This window comes from Corythoichthys intestinalis, chromosome 5 (assembly GCF_030265065.1).
Source record: "Corythoichthys intestinalis isolate RoL2023-P3 chromosome 5, ASM3026506v1, whole genome shotgun sequence".
In the NCBI taxonomy this organism is placed as follows: Eukaryota; Metazoa; Chordata; class Actinopteri; order Syngnathiformes; family Syngnathidae; genus Corythoichthys; species Corythoichthys intestinalis.
Genome location: NC_080399.1, coordinates 3361143 through 3388493, shown reverse-complemented (window position 1 = coordinate 3388493; position 27351 = coordinate 3361143). Strand labels below are relative to the sequence as shown.

Sequence of the window (27351 nt, the reverse complement as noted above, 5' to 3'; positions counted from 1 at the left end):
AAAATATGTGCACCCCTGTATATATATATATATATATATATACACACATATATATATTTTTTAATTTTTTTATTTATTTATTTATTTATTTTTAATAAGATCTAAAAGTTTTTTGAGTGAAAGCAGTGAATTAGTCTTTTTTTTTTTTTTTTTAATTCTAGTTACATCTGAGATGCAATTGTTGGCTGTTTTCAACAATATACATCGAAAATAAAGACATTGATTGACTGAAAATGGTTCAAGATTAGATGAAATGTCTTGTTTTCTCATGTATATTTATAATTGCTCTTCACCTAAAAATATATGTTTTATCCGATTACTCGATTAATTGATAGAATTTTCAGTCGATTACTCGATTACTAAAATAGCTGCAGCCCTAGTTAAATACAATTAGAAAACGATTTAATTTTTTAAAAATCGATCGGCGTCCCGATCGATCGAGACATCTCTACTATAAATATGTCAGAAAACACTCAAGTGGCTTGAAGTTCCGGTCTGAGACCCCGAATTTGGCCAAATTTCAAAATTGTCCTATATGCATGTGTGCAGTGGCGAACTTGGCAATTTTGGGCCTAAGGCGAACATATCCAGGGGCCCTCTTCATGTGTCAGGGGTTAAAAAAGTGAGAAAGGTGTGGAGGAAATATGTTCCGGTACACTAGGGCTGTCCTAAACGACAAATTTTCTCCTGATTAGTCAGCCGACTAGTTTTACGATCAATCAACTAATCTAATAATTTTCTTTTTTTTACTAATTTGGCAATGAAATTTTTGTTGATGCTTATTAATTCCCAAAACTATTTTGGAACACTTACATTCGTTATTAAAGTACAAAAAAAATCATGTAAATAACAATAATTAATCACAAATAAACAATGAGGTTGAATGCTAATAGCATTTACTAGTGCAAAAGAATGGAAAGTAAACAGATTCAGAACACTGACTTTGCCTTTCCAACATTATTCAAAACAATTCTTGAAAAAAATTCAAGCAATATTATTATAGTAGACTACTATATGTAATAGTATAATAATTATTCATTACCAATCATATTTGTCATGAAGAGTGTCATTTGAAAGCTATTCTTAGTCTAAAATCTGTATTATGTAGTATTTACTCAACATATTATAATAATTCTGAAGTATGTGGGATTAACTCCAGAAATCATTATTTATCTGACAAACATGACGTGCTTTTGCTGTTAACCAGCTGTTGAGTGTTATTGTATGACTGATTGGAACTGTACTACATTGTTTCGCCACAGGGTGTGCTGTCGTGTATTTTATGTTCGGTGTGAAGAAGTAGAAGAAAGTTAAAAGAGGCATTAGAGGCCTGTTCTCAACTTCTCCCTCACTGCACTTTGGCTCTTCTGGAAAGCACGTTCGCTCATGTGTTTGACATAAACGATAGCCGACATGCAAAGTAGCAAGTGAGCTGTAAAAATAGTGAGCTAAGTGGCGTGAAAACCGGGGGAGACCTAAGTGAAGCTAACGATAAGGCTAAGCGGAGCTAAGCGATGCTAAACGGCGCTAAATGAAGCTAAGCGACTGATACTCAGTCCGTCGTCGTGGAACAGTCCATTGTAGTGCGTGTGCGTGTGTGTGTGTGTGGGGGGGGGGGTAATATAAATGCAGCATTCAAATAGGCATGTGCCGGTATGAGACTTTCACGGTACGATAACCGTGAGCAAAAATACCGCGGTTTCACGGTATCACGGTATTGCAATTATAGCTCCAAAATTTTGAGATATATGGGTTTAAAAAAAAAAAATCCATTGAACAGGATTTTTTTCAAAACATATTTGCAAATTGGAACATGAATATAATGTGAAAATAAATAAATTAACAAAAAATAACAAATATTATATCAAATTAAAATAAATAGAACCTAGACTATACCCACAGCCACAGCTCAAGTTGCTCAATATTAGAGTAAGAACAAAATAATTGCTATAAAAAGTAAAAACACTTCTAAATAAAATTAAAAATATATACTGTATGACTTTTTTTTGAGGGGGGAAGCTCAAGTGAAGTTTCGCCCTTTTCAGCCACTGTGTCAACTCTAGTCTACATGATGCCATCCATGCCTTTGTGTTAAAAAGAACAAAGAATTCATAAGTTAATAAGTTAGTTAAAAATGTATAAGTTAGTTTTATAAATTAGTTAAAATGGAAATATTGTTGAGGAAAGGTTTCATCTAAAAAAAATAAAAATAAAAAAAAAGTGAGGAGTGAGACCTCATCTCTCAATTAGCGATCTTTGACGCGATTCTTTTTCTTTCCCCCCTGCATTCAAGCTTTTCTCTCACTCAGCGGCTGTGAGACATAAAAGAAGCTGCTCTCCCAGTTTAGCCTAGGCTAACATTCGTCTTTGTAAGTTTTAGTTAGTTTGTATATTGAATTTGAAAGGAAAATGTGTGTTTTGTTTTTGGCGAACTTTTTAATGGAGCTACTGCTATCCTGTTGAACCTAATCACACGTGGAAAAATACAATTGTACAGCGTTTTAAATGTATTTATTTGTATATTTCACCACGATTTGAGAGCTCAATAAATTGAAGAAAAGTACGCCTTGTGTTTGGAGGATTTGTTTTTGGGTTTGCTGGCTGTTTAGCGACACTCACGGCAACAAACGGGAAGGGGTGAGCGGTGCCGCACCAAGCCACTTCGGCTGCATTTTGGCACATGAAAAATAGCGAATACCGTACTAAGGTATGACGTAAAATTTTAGTGGTTTTGAAACCGCGACGTTTTCACACCACGGTAAACCGTGAAACCAGTAACCGGCACATGTCTACATTCAAATAGCTTTCCTTTTTGTTTTGTTATTTGTTTTTTTGGTATAGAGCTGAAACGAATACTCGAGCAACTCGAGTAACTCGAGTTTAAAAACTGATCCGAGTAATTTTTTTCACCTCGAGTAATCGTTTAATTTGACAGCTCTAAGCATCACGTTTCGCTCAGACTACTTTTAATGCGGGACAACGCGCTGACGTCACGTGCGTAGAGGAAGAAGCAATAAAAAAATATAAAAAACATTTCCGCAGCCAACAGCCGCTCCAAACTACGCCGACGTTGCTAAAAACTAGCCCGCATGATGTTAAGTTGGTAGCAGGTAGCATCTGAGGAGTCTCATAGAGATCACATGTATGTTGAACTAGATGCAATGTGATAGACTCGGCCGCGTCTGGGCAGCGTTAATAAACAGCGGCCATCTTAAAGCAGTAGAGCGCTAAGCGCTAAAAAATAAGATTAACGTTACTGTCTGAGTCACTAGCTCACGTAACGTTAGCCCTGCGGAGGGCTAGGTTTCTATTAATTATGACCACTTTCGATGCGTGGCTAACGTGTCTTACATACAGGCTTTAACATAACATAGCTTTGTGGAGTGATAAGGGTGTAAATAATAAAATTCAATAATGCTAACTATCAATTTTAGCTTAGTAGTCATTGCTGGATAAAACACCAAGTAGCACTGGTCCCTAATGTGCTCCAATACAGCCTGTATCATACATTTATCTTGAACACTGCAAAAACACAAAATCCTATCAGGACTTACAGTTTAGAGTAGCGTAAAACTTAACTAGAACTTAAAAATGGCTTGACACAAATAGAAATTCAATTGAAACAAGTGGGAAAAAATCCTAACTTTTAAGTGATGTGTGTTATCAAGCGTAATGGCATTTTTAGGTATAAATATATATATATATTTAATAAGATCTAAAGGTTTTTTGAGTGAAAGCAGTGAATTTGTCTTTTTTTAAATTCTAGTTACATCTGAGATGCAATTGTTGGCTGTTTTCAACAATGTACATCGAAAATAAAGACATTGATTGACTGAAAATGGTTCAAGATTAGATGAAATGTCTTGTTTTCTCATGTATATTTATAATTGCTCTTCACCAAAAAATATATTTGTTTTATCCGATTACTCGATTAATCGATAGAATTTTCAGTCGATTACTCGATTACTAAAATATTCGATAGCTGCAGCCCTAGTTTGGTATGCTGACATAATTACACATGACGAATAGTTGGGGGTGCTGCTGTCTCCGGTGGCCCAAGCCGTTGCTCGTTGGGGCAAGGGCAGCTGGTTGGGGCCCCCCTACTGGTTGGGGGCCTAAGGCGATCGTCTACTTTGCCTGAATAGTAGATCCGCCTATGCATGTGTGATATGGAAAGCTTAAAATCTCTATTTGCTCAACAAATGTTATCTGTGCAACACTAATCTTTACACAGGAACCCGTTCTTGGAGCGGAAGATCTCGTCAGGTTGAGTTGTGCTGGAAGCAACAAGAAACCACTTGCAGTGCTCAAGAAGGTATACGAACATCTTGATATTCAAATGCTGAGTTGTCATTTTCAAATCCGACAATTTCTATTGCTACTAGGGCTAATCCTAATGTCCTTTCAGTCACAGAGGCACACCATCTATTGTCTGTTGAGCTGCGTAAACTCAGTGACCAGTCTGTGTCCACACAGAGAAGAAGCAATCCTGCGACGGCTGATAAGAGCACTGACAAAGGTAACAGAATAAATACCGTCCAGCGAGGTAAGAATGCCAACATTTGCCTTTATGACTCAACAGCGGCCTCAGGAGGACGTGGAAAGCCTTGCAAGTTTGGCAAATATCCTGAGGACCCATTTGAGAGACACATCCCGCAACAGCACTTGCATCCGGAGGGCCTGCAGTTGGGACACGACACTTTGAATCATTAACACTGTTAAATAATAGCTTACTGTTAGCATTGGTTTGAGATTTTCTTATATGAATACACTGTTTTAAAACAAGCACAAGTCATTGTGCCCACCAGATCAAAATGTTACGCTAGAACAGGGATGTCAAACTCATTTTGAACATTCGTTCATTCGCCCCCTACGAGTCAAAATGAATTGGACGTCTCTCGTTGTCAATGGCAGTCAATATGTGAAGATACTCATTTGCTTACAAGAATGTTGCAATCACAGTGTTGTTGTCACAGTGCAAAAATAATAAAAATAAACATTGTTTATTCTTCCATTTACCAATTTCTGTGTAATATTTGTATCATAGAATATTGTTGATTGATTCCCTGACACATGTATTAATTTATTTTGTCTCGCCATATTGTTATCATATCTGGAGGTATCCTATTGATCCAATTAATATTTATACTAGGGCTGTCAAAATTATCGCGTTAACGGGCATTAATTAATTTTTTAAATTAATCACGTTAAAATATTTGACGCAGAGTTTGAAATGACAGTACACATTGAAACGCTCACTTGTTGTGTTTTATGGAGTTTTGCCGCCCTCTGCTGGCGCTTGGGTGCGACTGATTTTATAGGCATCCATGAGCATTGTGTAAGTAATTATTGACATCAACAATGGCGGGCTACTAGTTTATTTTTTGATTGAAAATTTTACAAATTTTATCAAAACGAAAACATGAAGAGGGGTTTTAATATAAAATTTCTCTAACTTATACAACATTTTTCTATTAAGAACTACAAGTCTTTCTATCCATGGATCGCTTTAACAGAATGTTAATAATGTTGATGCCATCTTGTTGATTTATTTTTTATAATAAACAAATAGTCCTTATGTACCGTATGTTGAATGTATATATCCATCTTGTGTCTTATCTTTCCATTCCAACAATAATTTACAGAAAAATATGGCATATTTTATAGATGGTTTGAATTGCGATTAATTGCGATTAATTACGATTAATTAATTTTTAAGCTTTAATTAACTCGATTAAAAATTTTAATCGTTTGACAGCCCTAATTTATACATTAGGGCTGCAGTTATCGATTATTTTAGTGGTCGATTAATATTTCAACTAGGGCTGCAGCTATCAATTATTTTAGTAGTCGATTAATCGATGAACTATTTAGTTCGAATAATCGAGTAATCGGATAAGGAACATGAAAAATTAAAATTCCTGAGCTGAGCCTCAAACGGTATACAAAAAAAAAAAAAAAAAAAAACAATGAGGGGCTAACTTACATAGCAAAGGTTCGCTAGCTTAAATGCTATAAAATGCCAACTTTTTTTTTTTTTTTTTTTTTTTTACAATGTTCTTAACAAATGGTTCAGACACATAATCCCACAAAAAACGGCCAAATATGACTATAAACTACATTATGAATGCATAAAAAACATTAGCTCAAACAAAAAATTAGCTTACGTTGGTCTTAACCGGGAGCAGTTGGATTCAGCCATGTGAAATGAGGCAGACCAGAGGGCAGTGTATCCACTCTAATCAATAAAACTAAATGCAAACACTTTCAAAATAAACCATTACAACGCCACTTTAATTAAACGAATACTCGAAGCAATAACATTTCATTCGAATTTTTTTTTTTTAATCGAATACTCGAGTTAATCGATTAATCGTTGCAGCACTAATTTCAACAAGTTAGTTCGGATAATCGAGTAATCGGAATTAAGAATTTTTAATGCCTTGCAGAATGTATTTTAGTGGATGTAAAATGGTTCTTCAAACAATGCATAATTGCACTTTCATTTAAAAATAAATTAAAATATTGTACATGAGCTTAGCCTCAAATAGTATAAAAAAATAAATAAGGATCTAAGTACAACAAAAGAACAATTGGCTGACTTACATAGCAAAACTCCGCTAGCTTAAATGCTGTAAAATGTTTTTTTTTTTTTTCTACAATGCTCTTAACAAACCGTTCAAACTCATATTCCCACAAAACAGTTAAATATTTCTCTAAACTAAAATACCAATGCATATAAAATATTAGCTCAAACAAAAACTTACAACTTTATATTGGTCTAAACAGGGAGCAACTGGATTCAGCCATGTCACATGAGTCATGTCATATTCACTGTAGCCACTAGAGTGCAGTGTATCCACCCAAATATATTAAACTAAATGCTTACACTTTCAAAACAAACGATTACAACGCCACTCCCATTTAAATGAATACTCGAAGCAGCAAAATTTGATTCTAAGCTTTTTTCTAATCGAATTACTTGAGTTACTCAATTAATCGTTGCAGCACTATTATACATGTTCTTCCTGTTGAAGTAAATAAATAAATAGGTCTAAAAAATTAAAAAGTTTTGCCCACGCAACAAATCAAAATAAAGTACTTGTTTGCTATGTTTTTTTTTTTTTACTGCGACAACAAGAGCACATGAACAGGACGTATTTGTAATTACCAATTAGCAAGTGGTAAGTTTCATCTTTCCCAGAGCATGTGAAGGCAGCACCATGTAGTACTGCCAAAACACACCAACTCGGTACTATGCACTGATTTAAAAGTTTCTTACTCACTGCTTTGATTGGTGTTTTTTTTTTGTTTTTTTTTTTGCAATGATACAAAGCACATTATTTGGCCCCAAACTATCAATTTACCATTTTCTAAACTGTCAAATTTATATTGGTGACATTGGAAAGTTTATTTCATGGTTTTCATCATGGAAATTTTAATATTACCATGTGCTAACATTTGGAAGTTGTCCACTGATAAGTTCCTCACTCAAAAAATAATAATTTACCTAAACTGTTTGGAGTCCAGTAGTTAAAATAAGTAACTACAAAAATTAAAAACGTTAGCTTCTGGAGATTAGCTTGGTTTCGATGCAGTTTTAACTTGCTAACAATTATGGTGGTAGATTTGTGTCTTTATTATTCAATCCAAAATAAAGTTGCTTCAATCAAAATATATATTTTCAATTAAAAAAAATGTTTAAAAATAAATTTGAAACTCAAAAAAATGTATTTGATAACTTTTTTTTTTTGGATTGAATTTTTTTTTTTTTTTTTAATTTAAGTTTTTTTTTTTTTTTGATTGAAACAACTTTTTTGATTGAAGTAATGTAATTTTGCGTTTGGACCACATTTTGGCTAGGACATTTGTTTCTTTATTATTCAATCAAAAAATAAGTTGCTTCAAACAAAAAAATATATATATTTTCAAAAGAAAAATCACTTAAATCAAAGAAAACATTTTTTTTTCAACGAAAAATAGTTTTCAAATACATTTTTTTGAGTTTCAAATTTATTTTTGCATTCAAACACATTTTTTTGATTGAAGTGACTTTTTCTTCGATTGAAAATAAATATTTTGATTGAAGCAACTTTTTTTCGGATTGAATAATAAAGACACATATCTACCTCTATAAACAATCATGGGGCGCCATCTTCGTAACCTAATGCTGCCTTCATGTGGTCTAGTAAATATGGTAAATGCATGTGAATGCACCCTCAAATCGTATTTTGTACTGTGGAACTGGGATTTTGATGATGACACCCGAGATGGGTGGACATTTTACATGTCAAAATGGTGGCGCGCGGACAAGAAGTTATGAATAAGCTAGAAGTTTTTAAAGAAAATTTATCGTCAATGTGCAGTTTTATTTACTTTATTTTTTATGCCAACACAATAAAGTAGTGTACACATTCATAAAATTCTTTCTTGACCACGTGTTTGCTAAAATATTAACAAACAAAAACTTACAGTTTCGATGTTGCATTCATTTCTTGTAGGGGAAAAAGGGTGTAAAACAGTTTTGCCGTTTAGGTTCGCTTTGTTTTTTTTTGTTTTTTTTTTTTTCGTTTTTTGCGACAACAACACAAGCACATGAACAGGACACGCTGAATTACCAATTAGCAAGTGATAATTATCATCTTTCCCAGAGCATGTGAAGGCAGCACCATTAAAGTACCGCCAAAACACACCAACTCGGTACTGTGCACTGATTTAACAGACGTTTTGGACGTTTGCCCAACATTGTGAACTATGAATGTTATTGGTGAGTATTAACCTGAAAAAACCGCAGGTAAGACTATTAATTACCTGTCAAAATTCCGTCTTGGTCACGTTCTGGTACGAAGTGCGACCTTTGACGTTTGATCAAGTCGCATTGATGACGTCAGCGACCAAGTTGAGCTCAGCGTCGGCTGTGCGCGCGCGCTATTAAATCACCACAACCGTTTAGTGCATAAGCACTTGTGTGCTGTGTTTCTCGCACACGCCATTCGAATACAAATGAGCCGCCGGGTGACTCGTCATCACATTCAGGCTGTAATTATGTCATCTCCCATCCGGAACACAGCGGCGGCGTCAGTATGCTAAAATGCTGGATAGCACTTTAGTCCAACGCGATAAACTTCGGCAACAAAGACCAGGGCCGTCTTGACAGGTCAGTCGTGTGGTTTAAAAATTGTAGTGAAAACAATAACTCGATGAAAATGCACGAAAACACATAAGAAATGCTATGTTACGAATAGAAACGTGTTCGTAACGCCGTAGAAGAGTGTTGTGTTCAATGAACTTGGAATTCGGAAATTACAACTTGTTTTAAATGCATACTCAAAACGCTGTTTCGCAAGTTCCTTCACGATTCTTGGGTCATGAACATAGCACAGTAAAGAAAATAAATGCAATGCTAGGTGTTTGGAAAGCTGTAGAGTGTTGCATTCAAGACAATTTGAATAAAATATTGCCATTATTTTAAATGCTTACTTAAACCCTAAGTTTCTTAAGTTCCTTCACAATTCTTGGGTACTGAACACAACACGGATCCAGCATGTCCAGCCATCTCCCTGGCAACATTGTCATAGTGAAGTTGACCGGCTCTAAACAATTTGTGTTGTAGTTCAATGAGCGCGCTGATTTCCGGATCACAAGAAGACTCACATGACGATTAGGATTTGCAAAAGGTAAAATATTTCCCAGCTACATTTTTTTGAAATTCATCCTTTTTTTTTTTTTTTAAATCACTGCATCAATAATCATTTTTTCTTGGGAGACATTTTTTGCTGTTATTGAGTAACAGGCGTGCTTGAGTTGCAATGCTTTAGAGATTATTAACATATTATGAAGCATTTACAGTTTCCTCGTGGAGATTGCATTGAGTGCATGCTTATGTTTTTTTCCTCCAGGTTCCAAAAACGTGCATGATAGGAAGTGTCCACTTCATGCTTCTTGCTAAATAGGTTTGTTCTTTTCATTTGGGAATGCACTCTAATAATTCTTCATTTATTTCTTATTTACAAACATGGGGTCAAAATAAATTACAGTATATTAGGTTGATTATGTCTTACATTGAAAATTCTAAATAACATTTTGAAAAATGTTTTTTTAAATCTATAAATATAAAAAGGATCCATTTATTCATAATTTTCATTTTTTTCATTCCCCCAAATTATTTTTTTTCAATATATTCTATATTTTTTATACCTATATATTTAACTTTATTTTCAAGAGCTTCTAGCATCTTCTACCACCATGTGGCATTTTTTCTTTGCCATGTGGCATTCTTTCTATGCCATGTCGCATTTTTTTTGGCATGTGGCAACATGGATTTTTCAATATGGCATTTTTTTTTTTTTTGCCATGTGGATTTTTTTTTTTTTTTTTTTTGCCATATGGCATTTTTTTTGCCATGTGGCAAAATGGATTTTGCCATTTGGCTTTTTTTTTTTTTTTTTTTAGCCATGTGGCAAAACGGATTTTGCCATGTGGATTTTTTTTTTTTTTTTTTTTTTTTTTTTTTTTTTTTTTTTGCCATGTGGCATTTTTTTTTTTTTTTTAGCCATGTGGCAAAATGGATTTTGCCATGTGGATTTTTTTTTTTTTTTTTTTGCCATGTGGCATTTTTTTTTTCTTTTTTTGCCATGTGGCAAAATGGATTTTGCCATTTGGCTTTTTTTTAGCCATGTGGCAAAATGGATTTTGCCATGTGGCATTTTTTCTTTGCCATGTGGCCTTTTTTTTCTTTTTTTTTTTTTTTTTTTTTTTTTTTTTTGCCATGTGGCAAAATGGATTTTGCCATGTGACTTTTTTCTTTTTGCCGTGTGGCAAAATGTTTTTTGCCATGTCGCATTTTGTTTTGCCATGTGGCAACATGGATTTTTCAGTGTGGCATTTTGCAATGTGGCAAAATGGATTTTGCCATTTGGCCTTTTTTTTTTTTTTTTTTTTTTTTTTTTTTTTTTTTTTTTTTTAGCCATGTGGCAAAATGGATTTTACCATTTGGCTTTCTTTTTTTAGCCATTTAGCAAAATGGATTTTGCCATGTGAAAAAACGGATTTTGCCATGCGGCATTTTTTCTTTGCCATGTGGCTTTTTTTTTTTTTTTTTGGCATGTGGCATTTTTTTGGCATGTGGCAAAATCGATTTTGCCATGTGGCAATTTTTTTTGCCCTGTGGCATTTTTTATTTGCCATGTGGCATTTTGTTTGCCGTGGGACAAAATGGATTTTGACATGTGGCATTTTTTTATTGGTATGTGGCAAAATTGATTTTGGTTTGTGGCATTTTTTAAAAATTTTTTTTGGTATGTGGCATTTATTTGGGGTGTATGGCATTTTTGCAGGCCATGCACGTCCATGCCATTGACGGCTATGCACGTCCTAATTTTCCATTCATGTTAATTTTACATTCAAATTTACATAAACTTTACTGTACAGCGCATTGTCAATCAACTGGCACCCAAGTAAGGCCATGCCATTGACGGCTATACACGTCCATACCATTGATACAAAAAAAAATAGCAAATGGCAAAAAAAAAAAATGATACATAGCAAAATCCATTTTACCGCATGGCAAATACCACTTTTGGTTCTCGCTGTCTCTCTGTCAATGGCAGCCAATGAGTTAACAAGGAAGTAAGCCAAAGATAACAGAAAGTGACACTAAATCAACAGAAAGAAACCTGGAAATGACCCAAAATCAACAGGAAGTAGCACAGGAATGCCTGAAAAGTCAATGGAAAAAGATGAATTTACAGGACCCATCTTAAAATTAAAAGGACATAATCCAAAATTAACTAATTGCCTGCTATTGATAATGATAGACGTCCAATTTACTTAAACTGGAAGGACTGGCTGTTGCGGCGCTAGACGTCCAATCCATTTTGACTGATAGGTCAGTTTCCTGGACTCCCAGTCAAAAATGGATTGGACATGTAGCGCTGGCAATGGCAGCCACTGAGTTAATTTATTTGACCAAAAATAACACGTGAGATCAAATCGCCATAAATGTGGTATGTGAATCAGAATGAGTTTGACACCCTTATATACGCAAGTGTTTTTTTTAAATTGATTTATCTTTGTTTTATGATTTTTAACGTATTTGAACCTGTGTTCCAGATGATGCCTAATGTAGAGCCTTGGGTAGGAACATGGAGGCCTCACAGACCGCGAGGGCCCATAGCTGCCTTCTATAGCAGCCCAGGGCCAAAGTATGCACTGCCTTCATTGACGGGTATAACTCACTTTTGTTCCCGCCTCCAACTGTTTATTCATTTGCTGCCGTTGACGATAATACAGTCATATAACATGTTGCACCAATACCGGCTGTGTGGTATCTGTGTGGTACCGATATGATAAGTACTGATAAGTAAAAAACTAAATAAGGCTGCGCGAGTTAAGTCGGGGTTAGACGAACTCGGGTTTCTTAACTCAAGACGCTGGAGACCGTTAACTCAATACATTTAGGACACTAAGGCTGTGCTAAATAGGCTAAATATACCTCAAAACAAAATTCCGAATACATAAAAAAAAATTGCTCTAACAAAAATTTACAACTTTATGTTGGTCTTAACAGGGAGCAGCTGGATTACATCCATTTTACATGAGTTATGTCATATTCACTGTTGCCACTAGAGGGCAGTGTATCCACCCAAAACAATAAAACTAAATGCAAACTTTCGAAACAAGTCGTTGCAACGCCACTCTAATTAAACGAATATTCGAAGCAGCAAATTTTGATTTGAAGCTTTTTTTCTGATCGAATTACTCGAGTTAATCGATTAATCGTTCCGGCACTACTTAAGACCCTCCCAAAATTGAGGCTAACCAATTTTGAGGTCAACAATATCTCTAGATGGTTGATTGACTATAAAAATATGATGATTCATTGACTAATCGATTTGTAAATTAATCATAGCTGCCCTAATTAATCTACCAATGACTGCACTAGGCGTCCAATCCATTTTGAATGGGAAGGGCGAATGAACGAACAACAGAAGGATGATTGGACGCCACCGGAGTTGACGTCTATCATCTCAGGAAGGGTGACAAGCTCTCTTTTTTTCTACGGTGGCAAGCGTAGCAAGCAGCCATCTTGGGCAGGGCGACCAGCGGTTGGAATCTTGGTCTCGATGAGTAGATATTTATGCAGCCCCTAAAGGGACATCGACAGAAATAAAATAAATTTAAGCATTCTGGTACGCACCAAAGACTTATCTTGTAAACATTAGCATTATAAAGCATTTCAGCTAGCGGACTTTTGCCATGAAAGTAAGCCAATTGTTGTAAACATTGGCATTGTATCGCACACAAGCTAGCTGACTTTTGCATGGCAAGTTAGTTAATTGTTGTAAACATTAGCATTATATAGCATTTAAGCTAGCGGACTTTTGCTATGCAAGTTAGCCAATTGTTGCAAACATTAGCTTAAATGGTATATAATGCTATCGGACTTTTGCTATGCAAATTAGCTAATTGTCGTAAACATTAGCATTGTATAGCAATTAAGCTAGGGGACTATTGCTATGCAAGTTAGCCAATTGTTGTAAACATTAGCATAATATAGCATTTAAGATAGCGGACTTTTCCTATGCAAGTTAGCTAATCATTGTAAAAATTAGCATTATATAGCATTTAAGCTAGCAGACGTTTGCTATGCAAGTTAGCCAATTGTTGTAAACATTAGCATAATATAGCATTTAAGCTTGCACGTTTTTTCTTAGCAAGTAAGCCAATTGTTGGAAAGATTAGCATAATATAGCATTTAAGCGAGCGGACTTTTGCTATACAAGTTAGCCAATTGTTGTAAACATTAGCATTATATAGCATTTAAGCTAGTGGACTTTTGCGGTGCAATTTAGCTAATTATTGTAAACATTAGCATTATATAGCATTTAAGGTAGCGGACTTTTGCTATTCAAGTTAGCCAACTGTTGTTAACAGCATTATATAGTATTTAAGCTTGTGGACTTTTGCTGTGCAAGTTAGCTAATTATCGTAAACATAAGCATTATATAGCATTTAAGCTAGTAGACTTTTGCTGTGCAAGTTAGCTAATTATTATAAACATTAGCATTATATAGCATTAAAGCTTGCGTACTTTTGCTATGCAAGTTAGCCAATTGTTGTAAACATTAGCATAATATAGCATTTAAGCTTGCGCGTTTTTTCTTAGCAAGTAAGCCAATTGTTGGAAAGATTAGCATAATATAGCATTTAAGCTAGCGGACTTTTGCTATACAAGTTAGCTAATTGTTGTATACATTAGCATTATATAGCGTTTAAGCTAGTGGACTTTTGCTGTGCAAGTTAGCTAATTATTGTAAACATTAGCATTATATAGCATTTAAGGTAGCAGACTTTTGCTATGCAAGTTAGCCAACTGTTGTTAACATTAGCATTATATAGCATATAAGCTAGTGGACTTTTGCTGTGCAAGTTAGCTAATTATTGTAAACATTAGCATTATATCGCATTTAAGCTAGTAGACTTTTGCTGTGCAAGTTAGCTAATTATTATAAACATTGGCATTATATAGCATTAAAGCTTGCGTGCTTTGGCTATGCAAGTTAGCCAACTGTTAATATTAGCATTATATAGAATTTAAGCTAGCGGACTTTTGCTATGCAAGTTAGCTAATTATTGTAAACATTAGCATTATATAACATTATGCTAATGTTTACCAGATAGTGTCTGGTGCACACCAGATTTCTTATTTCTGTCAATGTCTCAATAGGTGCTCAGTAGATATTGCACAGTCAGCACATTATTTCTTCGTACTCCCCGATACTGATGACGTCATTTTAGCGCTGTATCGGTATAGAGTTGTCCGATATTCTCGGCTATACGATAATATCGGCCGATAATGCATTTTAAAATGATATCAGCTCATATCGATTTCGGTTTTTCATTACGGTTTTTGGGCCAATATGCATGTTCCTTTCAAAGAATGTAGAAGGCTTCTGTTGTTGTGCAAGGGCTGGTCACAGCTTAGCACAGCAGTTCCGCTTAGATGTCTCCAAACTAAGATGTTTGTAACTTTGTAATTTGATATTTGAGCAGACCATTTGCATTCGAGGTGCAGAAATTAAATGAACAATAAATGATTGAAAAATAATTTTTTGTAGTTGGACAATGTCGGTTATCGATTAAAAAGTCATTATCATGACTCTAGTACCAATATTGGTATTGACAACTAATTAAAAAACATTATTTGTTTCTTCCAGGTTCGACTCTACATGATCCGACCAAATACAAAGCGCCGAGTTACAGTTTTCGGGCGAACCATGACACAGGTAATATGCAAGAAATCTCGCCGGGACCGAAGCATCTCATCCCGTCCAACATCACGAAAACTGGCCGGGACGGGACGCCGGCGTTTTCATTTGGCACTCGTCCCAAAGATTTTGCACGTCCCCAAGTGCCTGCGCCCAGTGAGTGTGACCCGAACCACGCTGCCAGATGTTTTTCAGCTACTACCTGGGGAATAATGACATTTTCTTTTGACGTTTTTAGATCATTACCACCCTGAAAGTTCAGACAAGGTCACTTACCATTCTTCTCCTTCTTATACATTGTCTGGAAGGTGGAAGCAAACTCCGTTTAGCAACCAGACTACACCTGGTAATTTACTTTTTTAATTTTATTTATTTTTGTGTTTGTTACTGCTAAATGTGACTGCTCTAGCGTCATACTGATTGCTTGTTGTAATACCAAGAATGACCTTTGAGTGGCATCATGGTGCCACACAGACACAAGCTGAAACAAAACTAGCAAAAAGTATGGAATAACCAGTCTCAGACGAGCACTCACTCAGACATTTTATCATGTAGAACAAACGCGGATAAAAAGCTTGAAAAAATAATGAATTAGTTCAAAAGTGCAACTCTTTAGCATTCAGAAACACTAAAAGAAATGAATAACAAACATTGTGGTGGTTAGTAAATGTTACTTTTATAGAGCAAGTGCGGGGAAATGTACAGTTGTGGTCAAACGTTTACATACACTTGTGAAGAACATAATGTCATGGCTCTCTTGAGTTTCCAGTTATTTCTACAACTCTGATTTTTCTCTGATAGAGTGATTGGAACAGATACTTCTTTGTCACAAAAAACATTCATGAAGCTTGGTTCTTTTATGACTTTATTATGGGTGAACAGAAAAAAGTGATCAAATCTGCTGGGTCAAAAATATACATACAGTAGCGCTAATATTTGGTAACATGTACCTTGGCCATTTTCACTTCAATTAGGTGCTTTTGGTAGCCATCCACAAGCTTCTGGCAAGCTTCTGGTTGAATCTTTGACCACTCCTCTTGACAGAATTGGTGCAGTTCAGTTAAATTTGATGGCTTTCTGACATGGACTTGTTTCTTCAGCATTGTCCACAAGTTCTCAATGGGATTTAAGTCAGGACTTCCGGAAGGCCATTCGAAAACCTTAATTCTAGCCTGATTTAGCCATTCCATTACCACTTTTGATGTGTGTTTGGGGTCATTGTCCTGTTGGAACACCCAACTGCGCCCAATACCCAATCTTCGGGCTGATGACGTTAGGTTATCTTGAAGAATTTGAAGGTAATCCTCCTTCTTCATTAATCCATTTACTCTCTGTAAAGCACCAGTTCCATTGGCAGCAAAACAGCCCCACAGCATAATACTACCACCACCGTGCTTGACGGTAGGCATGGTGTACTTAGGGTTAAAGGCCTCACCTTTTCTCCTCCAAACATATTGCTGGGCATTGTGGCCAAACAGCTGGATTTTTGTTTCGTCTGACCACAGAACTTTCCTCCAGAAGGTCTTATCTTTGTCCATGTGATCAGCAGCAAACTTCAGTCGAGCCTTAAGGTACCGCTTTTGGAGCAAGGGCTTCCTTCTTGCACGGCAGCCTCTCAGTCCATGGAGATGCAAAACACGCTTGACTGTGGACACTGACACCTGTGTTCCAGCAGCTTCTAATTCTTGGCAGATCTGCTTTTTGGTGATTCTCGGTTGAATCTTCACCCTCCTGACCAATTTTCTCTCAGCAGCAGGTGATAGCTTGCGTCTTCTTCCTGATCGTGGCAGTGACAAAACCGTGCCATGCACTTTGTACTTACAAACAATTGTTTGCACTGTTGCTCTTGGGACCTGCAGCTGCTTTGAAATGGCTTCAAGTGACTTTCCTGACTTGTTCAAGTCAATGATTCGCTTTTTCAGATCCATGTATGTATATTTTTGACCCAGCAGATTTGATCACTTTTTCTGTTAACCCATAATAAAAGTATCTGTTCCAATCACTCTATAGGAGAAAAATCAGAGTTGTAGAAATAGCTGGAAACTCAAGAGAGCCATGACATTATGTTCTTCACAAGTGTATGTAAACTTTTGACCACAACTGTATATGGAATCACTCCATTCTGAGGAAAAAAATATGGAATCACGAGAAACAAACAATAAAATAACAATCAAAACACATTTCTAGTATTTAGTAGCACCACCTCTGGCTTTTATGACAGCTTGCAGTTTCTGAGGCATGGACTTGATGAGTATTCTTCATCAATTTGGTGCCAACTCTCTTTGATTGCAGTTGCCAGATCATCCTTGCAGGTCAGAGTCTTGCTGTGGACTGGGGCTGTCCCAAATGACTAATTTCCTCCCGATTAGTCGGACGACTATTTTTACGATTAGTCGACTAATAATTTTTTTGTTGTTGTTATTAATTCACAAAAAACATTTTGGAACACTTAAAATCTTTATTAACGTATAACTAAATAACAAATATCAATAATAAATCACAAACAATGAGGTCAAATGCTGCTGGCATTAACTAGTGCAAAAAAATGTAAACAGAAACACTGTGACTTCACCTTTTTAACAGGAGTCAAAACAATACTTACTCTTTTTGTGGTATGTCTATAGTGTTCTAAATTTTAAAATGAATTGCAATGGGCCTCATGTCCCGGACAATCATTTTCAGAATCCTTTGTGTGAGTTCAGATGCTCTTTCTGGTGTGCATTCTACATTTTTTGGGGAGGGGAAAAACTGTTCAACTTTTGTTTGTTTTAACCTGAAAATAGATAAAGCAGAGGGCACACTGAATTTAACTGAAATATTACCACAGTTATTCTGAATGAAAGGCACACATAGTCATAGTAACAAAAATTAAAATATATAGTATTCATTTTATGATATACTACTATATGTATATACTAGGGCTGTCAAACGATTAAAATTTTTAATCGATGTAATTACAGTTTAAAAATTAATTAATCGTATTTAATCGCAATTCAAACCATCTATAAAATATGCCATATTTTTGACGTCTGTAAATTATTGTTGGAATGGAAAGATAAGACACAAGACGATATATACATTCAACATACGGTACCTAAGTACTGTATTTGTTTATTATAACAATAAATCAACAAGACGGCATTAACATTCTCTTAAAGCGATCCATGGATAGAAAGACTTGTAGTTCTTAAAAGATAAATGTTAGTACAAGTTATAGAATATTAAAACCCCTCTTAATGTTTTCGTTTTATTAAAATTTGTAAAATTTTCAATCAAAAAATAAACTAGTAGCTCGCCATTGTTGATGTCAATAATTACACAATTCTCATGGTGCTGAAACCCATAAAATCAGTCGCACCGAAGCGCCAGCAGAGGGCAACAAAACAAAAAAACCACAAAAAGAGGACATCACACTGTACTGTCATTTTAGTCTGTTTGAGCGGGGCATGTGCGTTAATTGCGTCAAATATTTTACCGTGATTAATTTAAAAAATTAATTACCGCCCGTTAACGCGATCATTTTGACAGCCCTAGTATACACACAATAATACTTTATAAATATAAACTAACATTAGTGCAGTCATGGATTACAGTAAGCAGGCCAGTGCTGTTTCCATATTTTTTATTATATTATGTATATACAGGATATATGTATATATTTTCTCCAAGTGGGAGCTTCCATGATCCTAATAAAATTAATAATAATCTTTAAAAAATATTATGTAATTATATTATATATAATTTTATTAAATACAAATGCACGTTGATACAACGCACATAAAGGCAACTTTCATAAAAAATCGTAAGAAAGTTGTATGGACTTACAATCCGCTAGCTGGTTGTGTCTTGTTGTCTTCTGAAATTACACTTGGGTGACGGTGCTTCTAGTGTTCGTTCATAGCCGACGTGCTACCGTGGTATGCGAGCTCATCTTAGCAAAGAGTACACACAGTGGCACCCTCCATATTTTCCTTGAAATAATTCCAGGCTCTGGCTATTCTGGTCTGCTTTTTTGGCTTTATGCCACTTTCACGTGTTACCAATTCTGCCCTTTTTGGTAATTGGCGGTGTTTTCAACTCCTCGCCGTAGTGAGGCGTGAACCGGCGATTCACTTGGCTCGTTGTCGTTGGTTTGTCCGATTTCATCCTCAGGAAGGCGGCAGCCTGCATAAAAACGCCGAAAGGCGTCGGATGGCTCTTTATGGATACTTTTAATTGACCAAAATAAAAACGTGGGGGATGCGGCCACTCAACTACGCGCACTTTCCCAACTCACCGATCTCGCTCCCTCTCTCTAGCTCGCCCACTTTCTTCCTCTTTAAACAATCTGACAATGCCGGTCACATTGAAGTAGCTTAGCTCTGTGGCATGATGCATTGTCATCTTGGAAAATGGCAAACATTTTCAATTAGAGGGATAAGAAAGCTGTCTAAAATTTCAATGTAAACTTGTGCATTTATTGAAGATTTAACCACCAGTGACTTTGCCTGACATGCAGCCCCATATCATCAAGGACTGAGGGAATTTTGATGTTTTCTTCCGGCAGTCATCTTTGTAAATCTCACTGGATCAGCACCAACAATAGTTCCAGCATCATCACCTTGTCCAGTGCAGATTCTTGACTCTTAAATCTTCAATAAATGTACAAGTTTACATTGAAGTTTTAGACAGCTTTCTTATCCCTTCAATTGAAAATATGTTTTTCATTTTCCAAGATGACAATGCATCATGCCACAGAGCTAAAACTATTGAAGCATTCCTTGGAGAGAGTCTCATCCAGTCAATGTCATGGCCTGCAAATAGGCAAGGCGAGGCAAATTTATTTATATAGCACAATTCAACACAAGGCAATTCAAAGTGCTTTACATCACATGAAGATCCTAAAAATCACATTTAAATAAATACAATGTAAAAACCAAGGCAATCAAAATCGGAAATAAAATTATACATAAAAATCGCTTTTAATCACAAATAGAATAAAAATAAATAAATAAAAATAAAACAAAAACTACTATTACTACTAATAATTGGAATCAGCAATGGAGATAAATAAGCACAAGAGGAATAGAAAGCAAGTACATTGGAATATATAGACAGTTCTATATGCAGTGCTAAACAAAAGCGTTTTTAGCCCTGATTTAAAAGAGCTAACAGTTTGAGCATACTTCAGACGTTCAGGTAACTTGTTCCAGAGGTGAGGAGCATAATAACTAAATGCTGCCTCACCCTGCTTGGTTCTTGTTCTTGGAACATGCAGAAGACCGGTTCCAGACGACCTTAGGGGTCTAGATGTCTCATAGGAATCTAACAAGTCAAGCATGTATTTTGGTCCGAGGCCATTAAGTGTTTTGTAGACAAGCAGTAGTATTTTATAGTCCTTTGACTCACTGGAAGCCAGTGTAGCGATTTCAAAACCGGTGTAATGTGGTCCAGCTTCCTTGTATTTGTGAGGACTCTGGCTGCAGCATTCTGTACTAGCTGCAGCTTCCTGACTGATTTTTTTTATCAAGACCCGTAAATATACCGTTAATCTGCTGAAAATGAATGCATGCATAAGTTTTTCCATGTCTTGTTGAGTCAGAAGCCCCTTAATTCTGGTTATATTTTTAGGTGGTAATAAGCAGATTTAGTGACGGACTTTAGATGGCTATCAAATTTTAGGTCTGAGTCAATAATTACGCTAAGGTTTCTGACTTGATTTGTATCTGTAAGTGACATTGTGCTACGTTGCCTGCTTATCTTTGACCTTTCCTTTTTTGGCCCAAAAATGATCACCTCTGTCTTCTCCACATTTAACTGGAGAAAATTCTGGCACATCCATTCATTGATTTGATGAATGCATTTACTCAGGGAGACTAAGGGACTATAATCATGTGGGGACACAGTTGTGTGTCATCTGCATAGGCGTGATAGGAGATGTCATACTGTTCCATTATCTGAGCTAACGGAAGCATATAGATGTTAAATAAGAGTGGTCCAAGAATTGACCCTTGAGGGACTCCACACGTGAATTTGGTTCGTTCTGACTGATAGTTTCCAATTGACACAAAGAAATCCCTATCATGTAAATAGGATGTGAACCACTGAAGAATAGTGTCAGTAAGCCCTACCCACTGTTCCAATCTGCTGAGTAGTATGTTGTGATCAACTGTGTCAAATGCGGCGCTGAGATCCAATAGTAACAGAACAGATGATTTGCCTGCATCGGTATTCCGACGAATATCATTTAGGACTTTGATAAGCACGGTCTCGGTGCTGTGTTGTGGCCGAAATCCAGACTGAAATGAGTTAAAAAGATTGTTTTGCATCATAAAAGTCTGGATCTGTTCGAACACAACCCTTTCGATAATTTTCCCCAGGAATGTCAGATTTGATATTGGCCTGTAATTACTAATGGTTGAGGCATCTAGATTCGGTTTTTTTAGGAGAGGTTTTATTATTTTCTTACTTTAGAGTTACTACCTGTCATTTAGGGCAGGGGTCTCCAACCCAGTCCTCAAGGCCCACTGTGGGTCCTGGTTTTTGTTCCAGCTGATCCAGCAGAGACAGTTGAACCAATGAGGCTTCTGCTAAAACAAGCCACACCTGACTGCAATCAACTGATTGCACTTTAAAACACCAGATTGGAAATAAATTGTTGTCATCTTGTTTGGTAGGAATGAAATCCTGCACCCACAGTGGGCCTTTGTGGAATAGGTTGGGGACCCCTGATTTAGGGCATTCCTGGGTCACTTCCTGTTCATTTTAGGTCAGTTCCTCTTGCTTTTGGGGCAGTGTTTGCAGTGTATTGTTTTTGGGTCAAGATTGACCCGTCTTCAAGTTTGGATATGTCAAAAGTACCATTGATTTTTGCATACAAAAATGGGCCAATTCTGACCCCAACACAATACAAGGGTGAAATGATCTATATTATCATACAATGCTATTTTCCTTATTAAAACACATTGCAATTGAACAAGTTCAGCATTCGCAATTGGCAGCATCTGTGTCAGCTCGTTTGACGAGCATGAAGGTGCCACACCAAAGGATAATCACTTATGATAACCTTTAGGAGACAACCAAGTAAGCCTGTCGCAATATGCAATAATTCCATTTCTCGCACGGTAAAGGAAAATGAAGGCGGTAATTTTCCCGCTGCGATTTATCGTCTCGCGTGCGTGCGTGCGTGCGTGCGTGCAGCAGATGTGCGGCGGACATGCTGTTAAAAGTTCGGCTTCCTTGTTACCAACAGCGCAATATGCTGTGATGAGGATTCACTGTTTTATTGACTTCTGGGTATGTTCGTTTCACACATTTGAACCTAGCCTAAGGCTACGTTCATACTACAGGTCTTAATGCATGAATCCGATTTTTTTCGTGTTTTTCCGACTCGAGTGAGGCATTAACTTGATGGTCCGAACGTGACAAGTCGCATAGAACTGGAACATTTCAAATCCGATCTGGGTCACTTTCTTATGTGGTCTAAATTCGATCTGGGCCACATTTTTCCAGAATGTGGCTGGCGAATTGGAATTCATGCAGCAATGACATAAGCAACGTGAAAGCATTAGCTTCTAGCTTGAACTCTGCTTTTATGCACGAAGCGGGCTTGAACACGGTCATAAAAAAATAAATAAATAAATAAAGGAAGAAAAGGATAAGCCTGACAATTTCCGATTTTCATTCTATGCGCCGAATGAGCAATATTTCAGTATTGCTTACATGGCCGAGACGGGGCAAATTGACACACCCACGACATGTCATGCACACAATTCAAGGCTTATGTGCGTGCGTGTATGCGTTCTATCAGTCCATATAAACTTTGAATATGATGATAAAATATGATCACCCTGGAATGACATCAAGGCCGGCCCAGCCCATACGCAAACTATGCAGCTGCTTAGGGCCCCTGACCACTAAGAGCCCCCAATCTGGCAACCTCATTTTGTATGTTGTTAATAGAGCATCGTGAATAATGTGTCGCGCATTGCCGTTTATCGGTGCAAACATCCATTTTCTTGTCATTACAATCTGGCAACCTGGGGAGTGACGTTGAACCTGCTTTGAAATGATTGGTGCTCAAACTTCCTTGGAAAATGGATGCACGGATATGTCGAAGAGAATTTATCCCTCTGGAGCAGAGAAACGAAAAATCTGATTGGATTGGGTTGGATTGCATGTATGGGTTTCGCAGTACACTGACGAAAAATACAGTGCCTTGCAAAAGTATTCGGCCCCCTTGAACCTTGCAACCTTTCGCCACATTTCAGGCTTCAAACATAAAGATATAAAATTTTAATTTTTTTTCAAGAATCAACAACAAGTGGGACACAATCATGAAGTGGAACAAAATTTATTGGATAATTTAAACTTTTTTAACAAATAAAAAACTGAAAAGTGGGGCGTGCAATATTATTCGGCCCCCTTGCGTTAATACTTTGTAGCGCCACCTTTTGCTCCAATTACAGCTGCAAGTCGCTTGGGGTATGTTTCTGTCAGGTTTGCACATCGAGAGACGGACATTCTTGCCCATTCTTCCTTGCAAAACAGCTCGAGCTCAGTGAGGTTGGATGGAGAGTGTTTGTGATCAGCAGTCTTCAGCTTTTTCCACAGATTCTCCATTGGATTCAGGTCTGGACTTTGACTTGGCCATTCTAACACCTGGATACGTTTATTTTTGAACCATTCCATTGTAGATTTGGCTTTATGTTGTGGATCATTGTCCTGTTGGAAGATAAATCTCCGTCCCAGGCTCAGGTCTTGTGCAGATACCAACAGGTTTTCTTCCAGAATGTTCCTGTATTTGGCTGCATCCAGCTTCCCGTCAATTTTAACCATCTTCCCTGTCCCTGCTGAAGAAAAGCAGGCCCAAACCATGATGCTGCCACCACCATGTTTGACAGTGGGGATGATGTGTTCAGGGTGATGAGCTGTGTTGCTTTTACGCCAAACATATCGTTAGGCATTGTGGCCAAAAAGTTCAATTTTGGTTTCATCTGACCAGAGCACCTTCTTCCACATGTTTGGTGTGTCTCCCAGGTGGCTTGTGGCAAACTTTAAACCAGACTTTTTATGGATATCTTTGAGAAATGGCTTTCTTCTTGCCACTCTTCCATAAAGGCCAGATTTGTGCAGTGGACGACTGATTGTTGTCCTATGGACAGACTCTCCCACCTCAGCTGTAGATCTCTGCAGTTCATCCAGAGTGATCATGGGCCTCTTGGCTGCATCTCTGATCAGTTTTCTCCTTGTTTGAGAAGAAAATTTGGAAGGACGGCCGGGTCTTGGTAGATTTGCAGTGGTCTGATGCTCCTTCCATTTCAATATGATGGCTTGCACAGTGCTCCTTGAGATGTTTAAAGCTTGGGAAATCTTTTTGTATCCAAATCCGGCTTTAAACTTCTCCGCAACAGTATCTCGGACCTGCCTGGTGTGTTCCTTGGTTTTCATAATGCTCTCTGCACTTTAAACATAACCCTGAGACTATCACAGAGCAGGTGCATTTATACGGAGACTTGATTACACACAGGTGGATTCTATTTATCATCATCGGTCATTTAGGACAACATTGGATCATTCAGAGATCCTCACTGAACTTCTGGAGTGAGTTTGCTGCACTGAAAGTAAAGGGGCCGAATAAAATTGCACGCCCCACTTTTCAGTTCTTTATTTGTTAAAAAAGTTTAAATTATCCAATAAATGTTGTTCCACTTCACGATTGTGTCCCACTTGTTGTTGATTCTTGACAAAAAAATTAAATTTCATATCTTTATGTTTGAAGCCTGAAATGTGGCGAAAGGTTGCAAGATTCAAGGGGGCCGAATACTTTTGCAAGGCACTGTATGGGCCCCTAGGCATTATTTTGCTTAGGGCCCCCAAATGGCCTGGGCCCGCCCTGAATGACATACAGCTAGCATGTGTAATTTGTTGTGATGTTTCAGCACATGCGGTCACTTTGCTGAGCACATCTCGGACTGCGAATTAGTGCGTATGTGTGATACTTGAACGGGCTCCAAGGACAAAGGCAGTCCGAACGGACACGCCAAAAAAACCAGACATGACAAAAATCGGATTTGTGCATTAAGACCTGCAGTATGGACCTAGGCTTAGTGAAGCCAAATTTGTGTTACTGCTACTTAATTAATCTATTTTTCTCTGTTGTTGCTGAAGTGCAATTGTTTGTGTTACTACAACTTTATACCTCTGTGCCTAAATGCTTAAGTTATTCAAGTGCAATTTTATCTTTCCTTGAAAAGACATTTTATGTATTCTGTGTTTCTGTGCAGTATTAATATTGTTGTCTTTTACTTAAAAGAGGCATGGTCTATTGTTTTTAGTTGGGATTTCTTAAGTATTTTTTTCATTTAAGAGTAAACGTTTATTGCGTTTAAATGGGTGTACCTAATATTACTTAGTATTATTAATATATACTGTGTTATTGTAAATTGGTTAAAGAAAAATTTGGGGATATCGCATATCGCAATAGTTTGTGAGATAATTTATCGCCCACTAAAATTTGTTATAGCGACAGGCCTACAACCAATCATAATTATTTCTGTGTGTGCTTGCAGGTCCAGCATCCAACACTCTACCTCCTGTCTTTGGACCCAAAACTGTTAATATCCGTGCAGCACCGGCACACTCGCTCTACGGTCGAAATAAGTTAGGCAACTTCATGGGTGACTACTCAAAGGTAGGAATCTTGTCCAAAACACAGCAATGTTGATAATTTTTAATTGTAAAAAAATAAAACGACGCCACCACCACCACCTCCAATAGATTTAGGACAAAATATAATTTCACTTGTGTTCTAAACCCCACGGATTTTAACATTAAAACACTTGACACAAAGTAATTGGTGGTCAAGCGTCAATGTAGTCTGATCAATATGTAAATTAAGTAGATTTAATTAGCCTAATTTGCCGAATAAATGTCCGTTAGCTTAAATGCTACGAATGCCAATGTATTTACAATTCTCATAGAAAATCGTTAACACATACAGTGCCTTGCAAAAGTATTCGGCCCCCACATTTCAGGCTTCAAACATAAAGATATGAAATTTAATTTTTTTGTCAAGAATCAACAACAAGTGGGACACAATCGTGAAGTGGAACAACATTTATTGGATAATTTAAACTTTTTTAACAAATAAAAAACTGAAAAGTGGGGCGTGCAATATTATTCGGCCCCTTTACTTTCAGTGCAGCAAACTCACTCCAGAAGTTCAGTGAGGATCTCCGAATGATCCAATGTTGTCCTAAATGACCGATGATGATAAATAGAATCCACCTGTGTGTAATCAAGTCTCCGTATAAATGCACCTGAAGAGTGGCAAGAAGAAAGCCATTTCTCAAAGATATCCATAAAAAGTCTGGTTTAAAGTTTGCCACAAGCCACCTGGGAGACACACCAAACATGTGGAAGAAGGTGCTCTGGTCAGATGAAACCAAAATTGAACTTTTTGGCCACAATGCAAAACGATATGTTTGGCGTAAAAGCAACACAGCTCATCACCCTGAACACACCATCCCCACTGTCAAACACGGTGGTGGCAGCATCATGGTTTGGGCCTGCTTTTCTTCAGCAGGGACAGGGAAGATGGTTAAAATTGACGGGAAGATGGATGCAGCCAAATACAGGAACAAACCTGTTGGTATCTGCACAAGACCTGAGACTGGGACGGAGATTTATCTTCCAACAGGACAATGATCCAAAACATAAAGCCAAATCTACAATGGAATGGTTCAAAAATAAACGTATCCAGGTGTTCGAATGGCCAAGTCAAAGTCCAGACCTGAATCCAATCGAGAATCTGTGGAAAGAGCTGAAGACTGCTGTTCACAAACACTCTCCATCCAACCTCACTGAGCTCGAGCTGTTTTGCAAGGAAGAATGGGCAAGAATGTCAGTCTCTCGATGTGCAAAACTGATAGAAACATACCCCAAGCGACTTGCAGCTGTAATTGGAGCAAAAGGTGGCGCTACAAAGTATTAACGCAAGGGGGCCGAATAATATTGCACGCCCCACTTTTCAGTTTTTTATTTGTTTAAAAAGTTTAAATTATCCAATAAATGTTGTTCCACTTCACGATTGTGTCCCACT

At 37.0% G+C, this 27351-nt stretch overlaps 2 protein-coding genes across 5 annotated transcripts in view; both read left to right on the top strand.

The window, feature by feature from the left end:
- The window catches only part of zgc:77752 (uncharacterized protein LOC393862 homolog), a 36366-nt gene extending 31367 nt beyond the window's left edge, over positions 1-4999 (top strand). For all 3 annotated transcript variants that reach the window (XM_057837345.1, XM_057837342.1, XM_057837344.1), the window contains 3 exons: positions 4235-4315; positions 4409-4519; positions 4583-4999. In XM_057837345.1, coding sequence (XP_057693328.1) covers positions 4235-4315; positions 4409-4519; positions 4583-4705 — 315 coding nt within the window. In that variant the 3' untranslated portion in view covers positions 4706-4999. The remainder of the gene's footprint in view (positions 1-4234; positions 4316-4408; positions 4520-4582) is intronic.
- Positions 5000-8637: 3638 nt separating this feature from the next.
- Positions 8638-27351, top strand: part of LOC130916545 (outer dense fiber protein 3-like) — a 30669-nt gene continuing 11955 nt past the window's right edge. The window contains exons 1-7 of one of the 2 annotated variants that reach the window (XM_057837346.1): positions 8638-8767; positions 9614-9677; positions 9900-9953; positions 12112-12226; positions 15219-15425; positions 15508-15615; positions 25820-25941. In XM_057837346.1, the coding sequence (XP_057693329.1) occupies positions 12112-12226; positions 15219-15425; positions 15508-15615; positions 25820-25941 (552 nt within the window). In that variant the 5' untranslated portion in view covers positions 8638-8767; positions 9614-9677; positions 9900-9953. Of the gene's footprint in view, positions 8768-8882; positions 9158-9613; positions 9678-9899; positions 9954-12111; positions 12227-15218; positions 15426-15507; positions 15616-25819; positions 25942-27351 lie in introns of those variants that run through there. The other variant, XM_057837347.1, reaches the window with a different exon arrangement.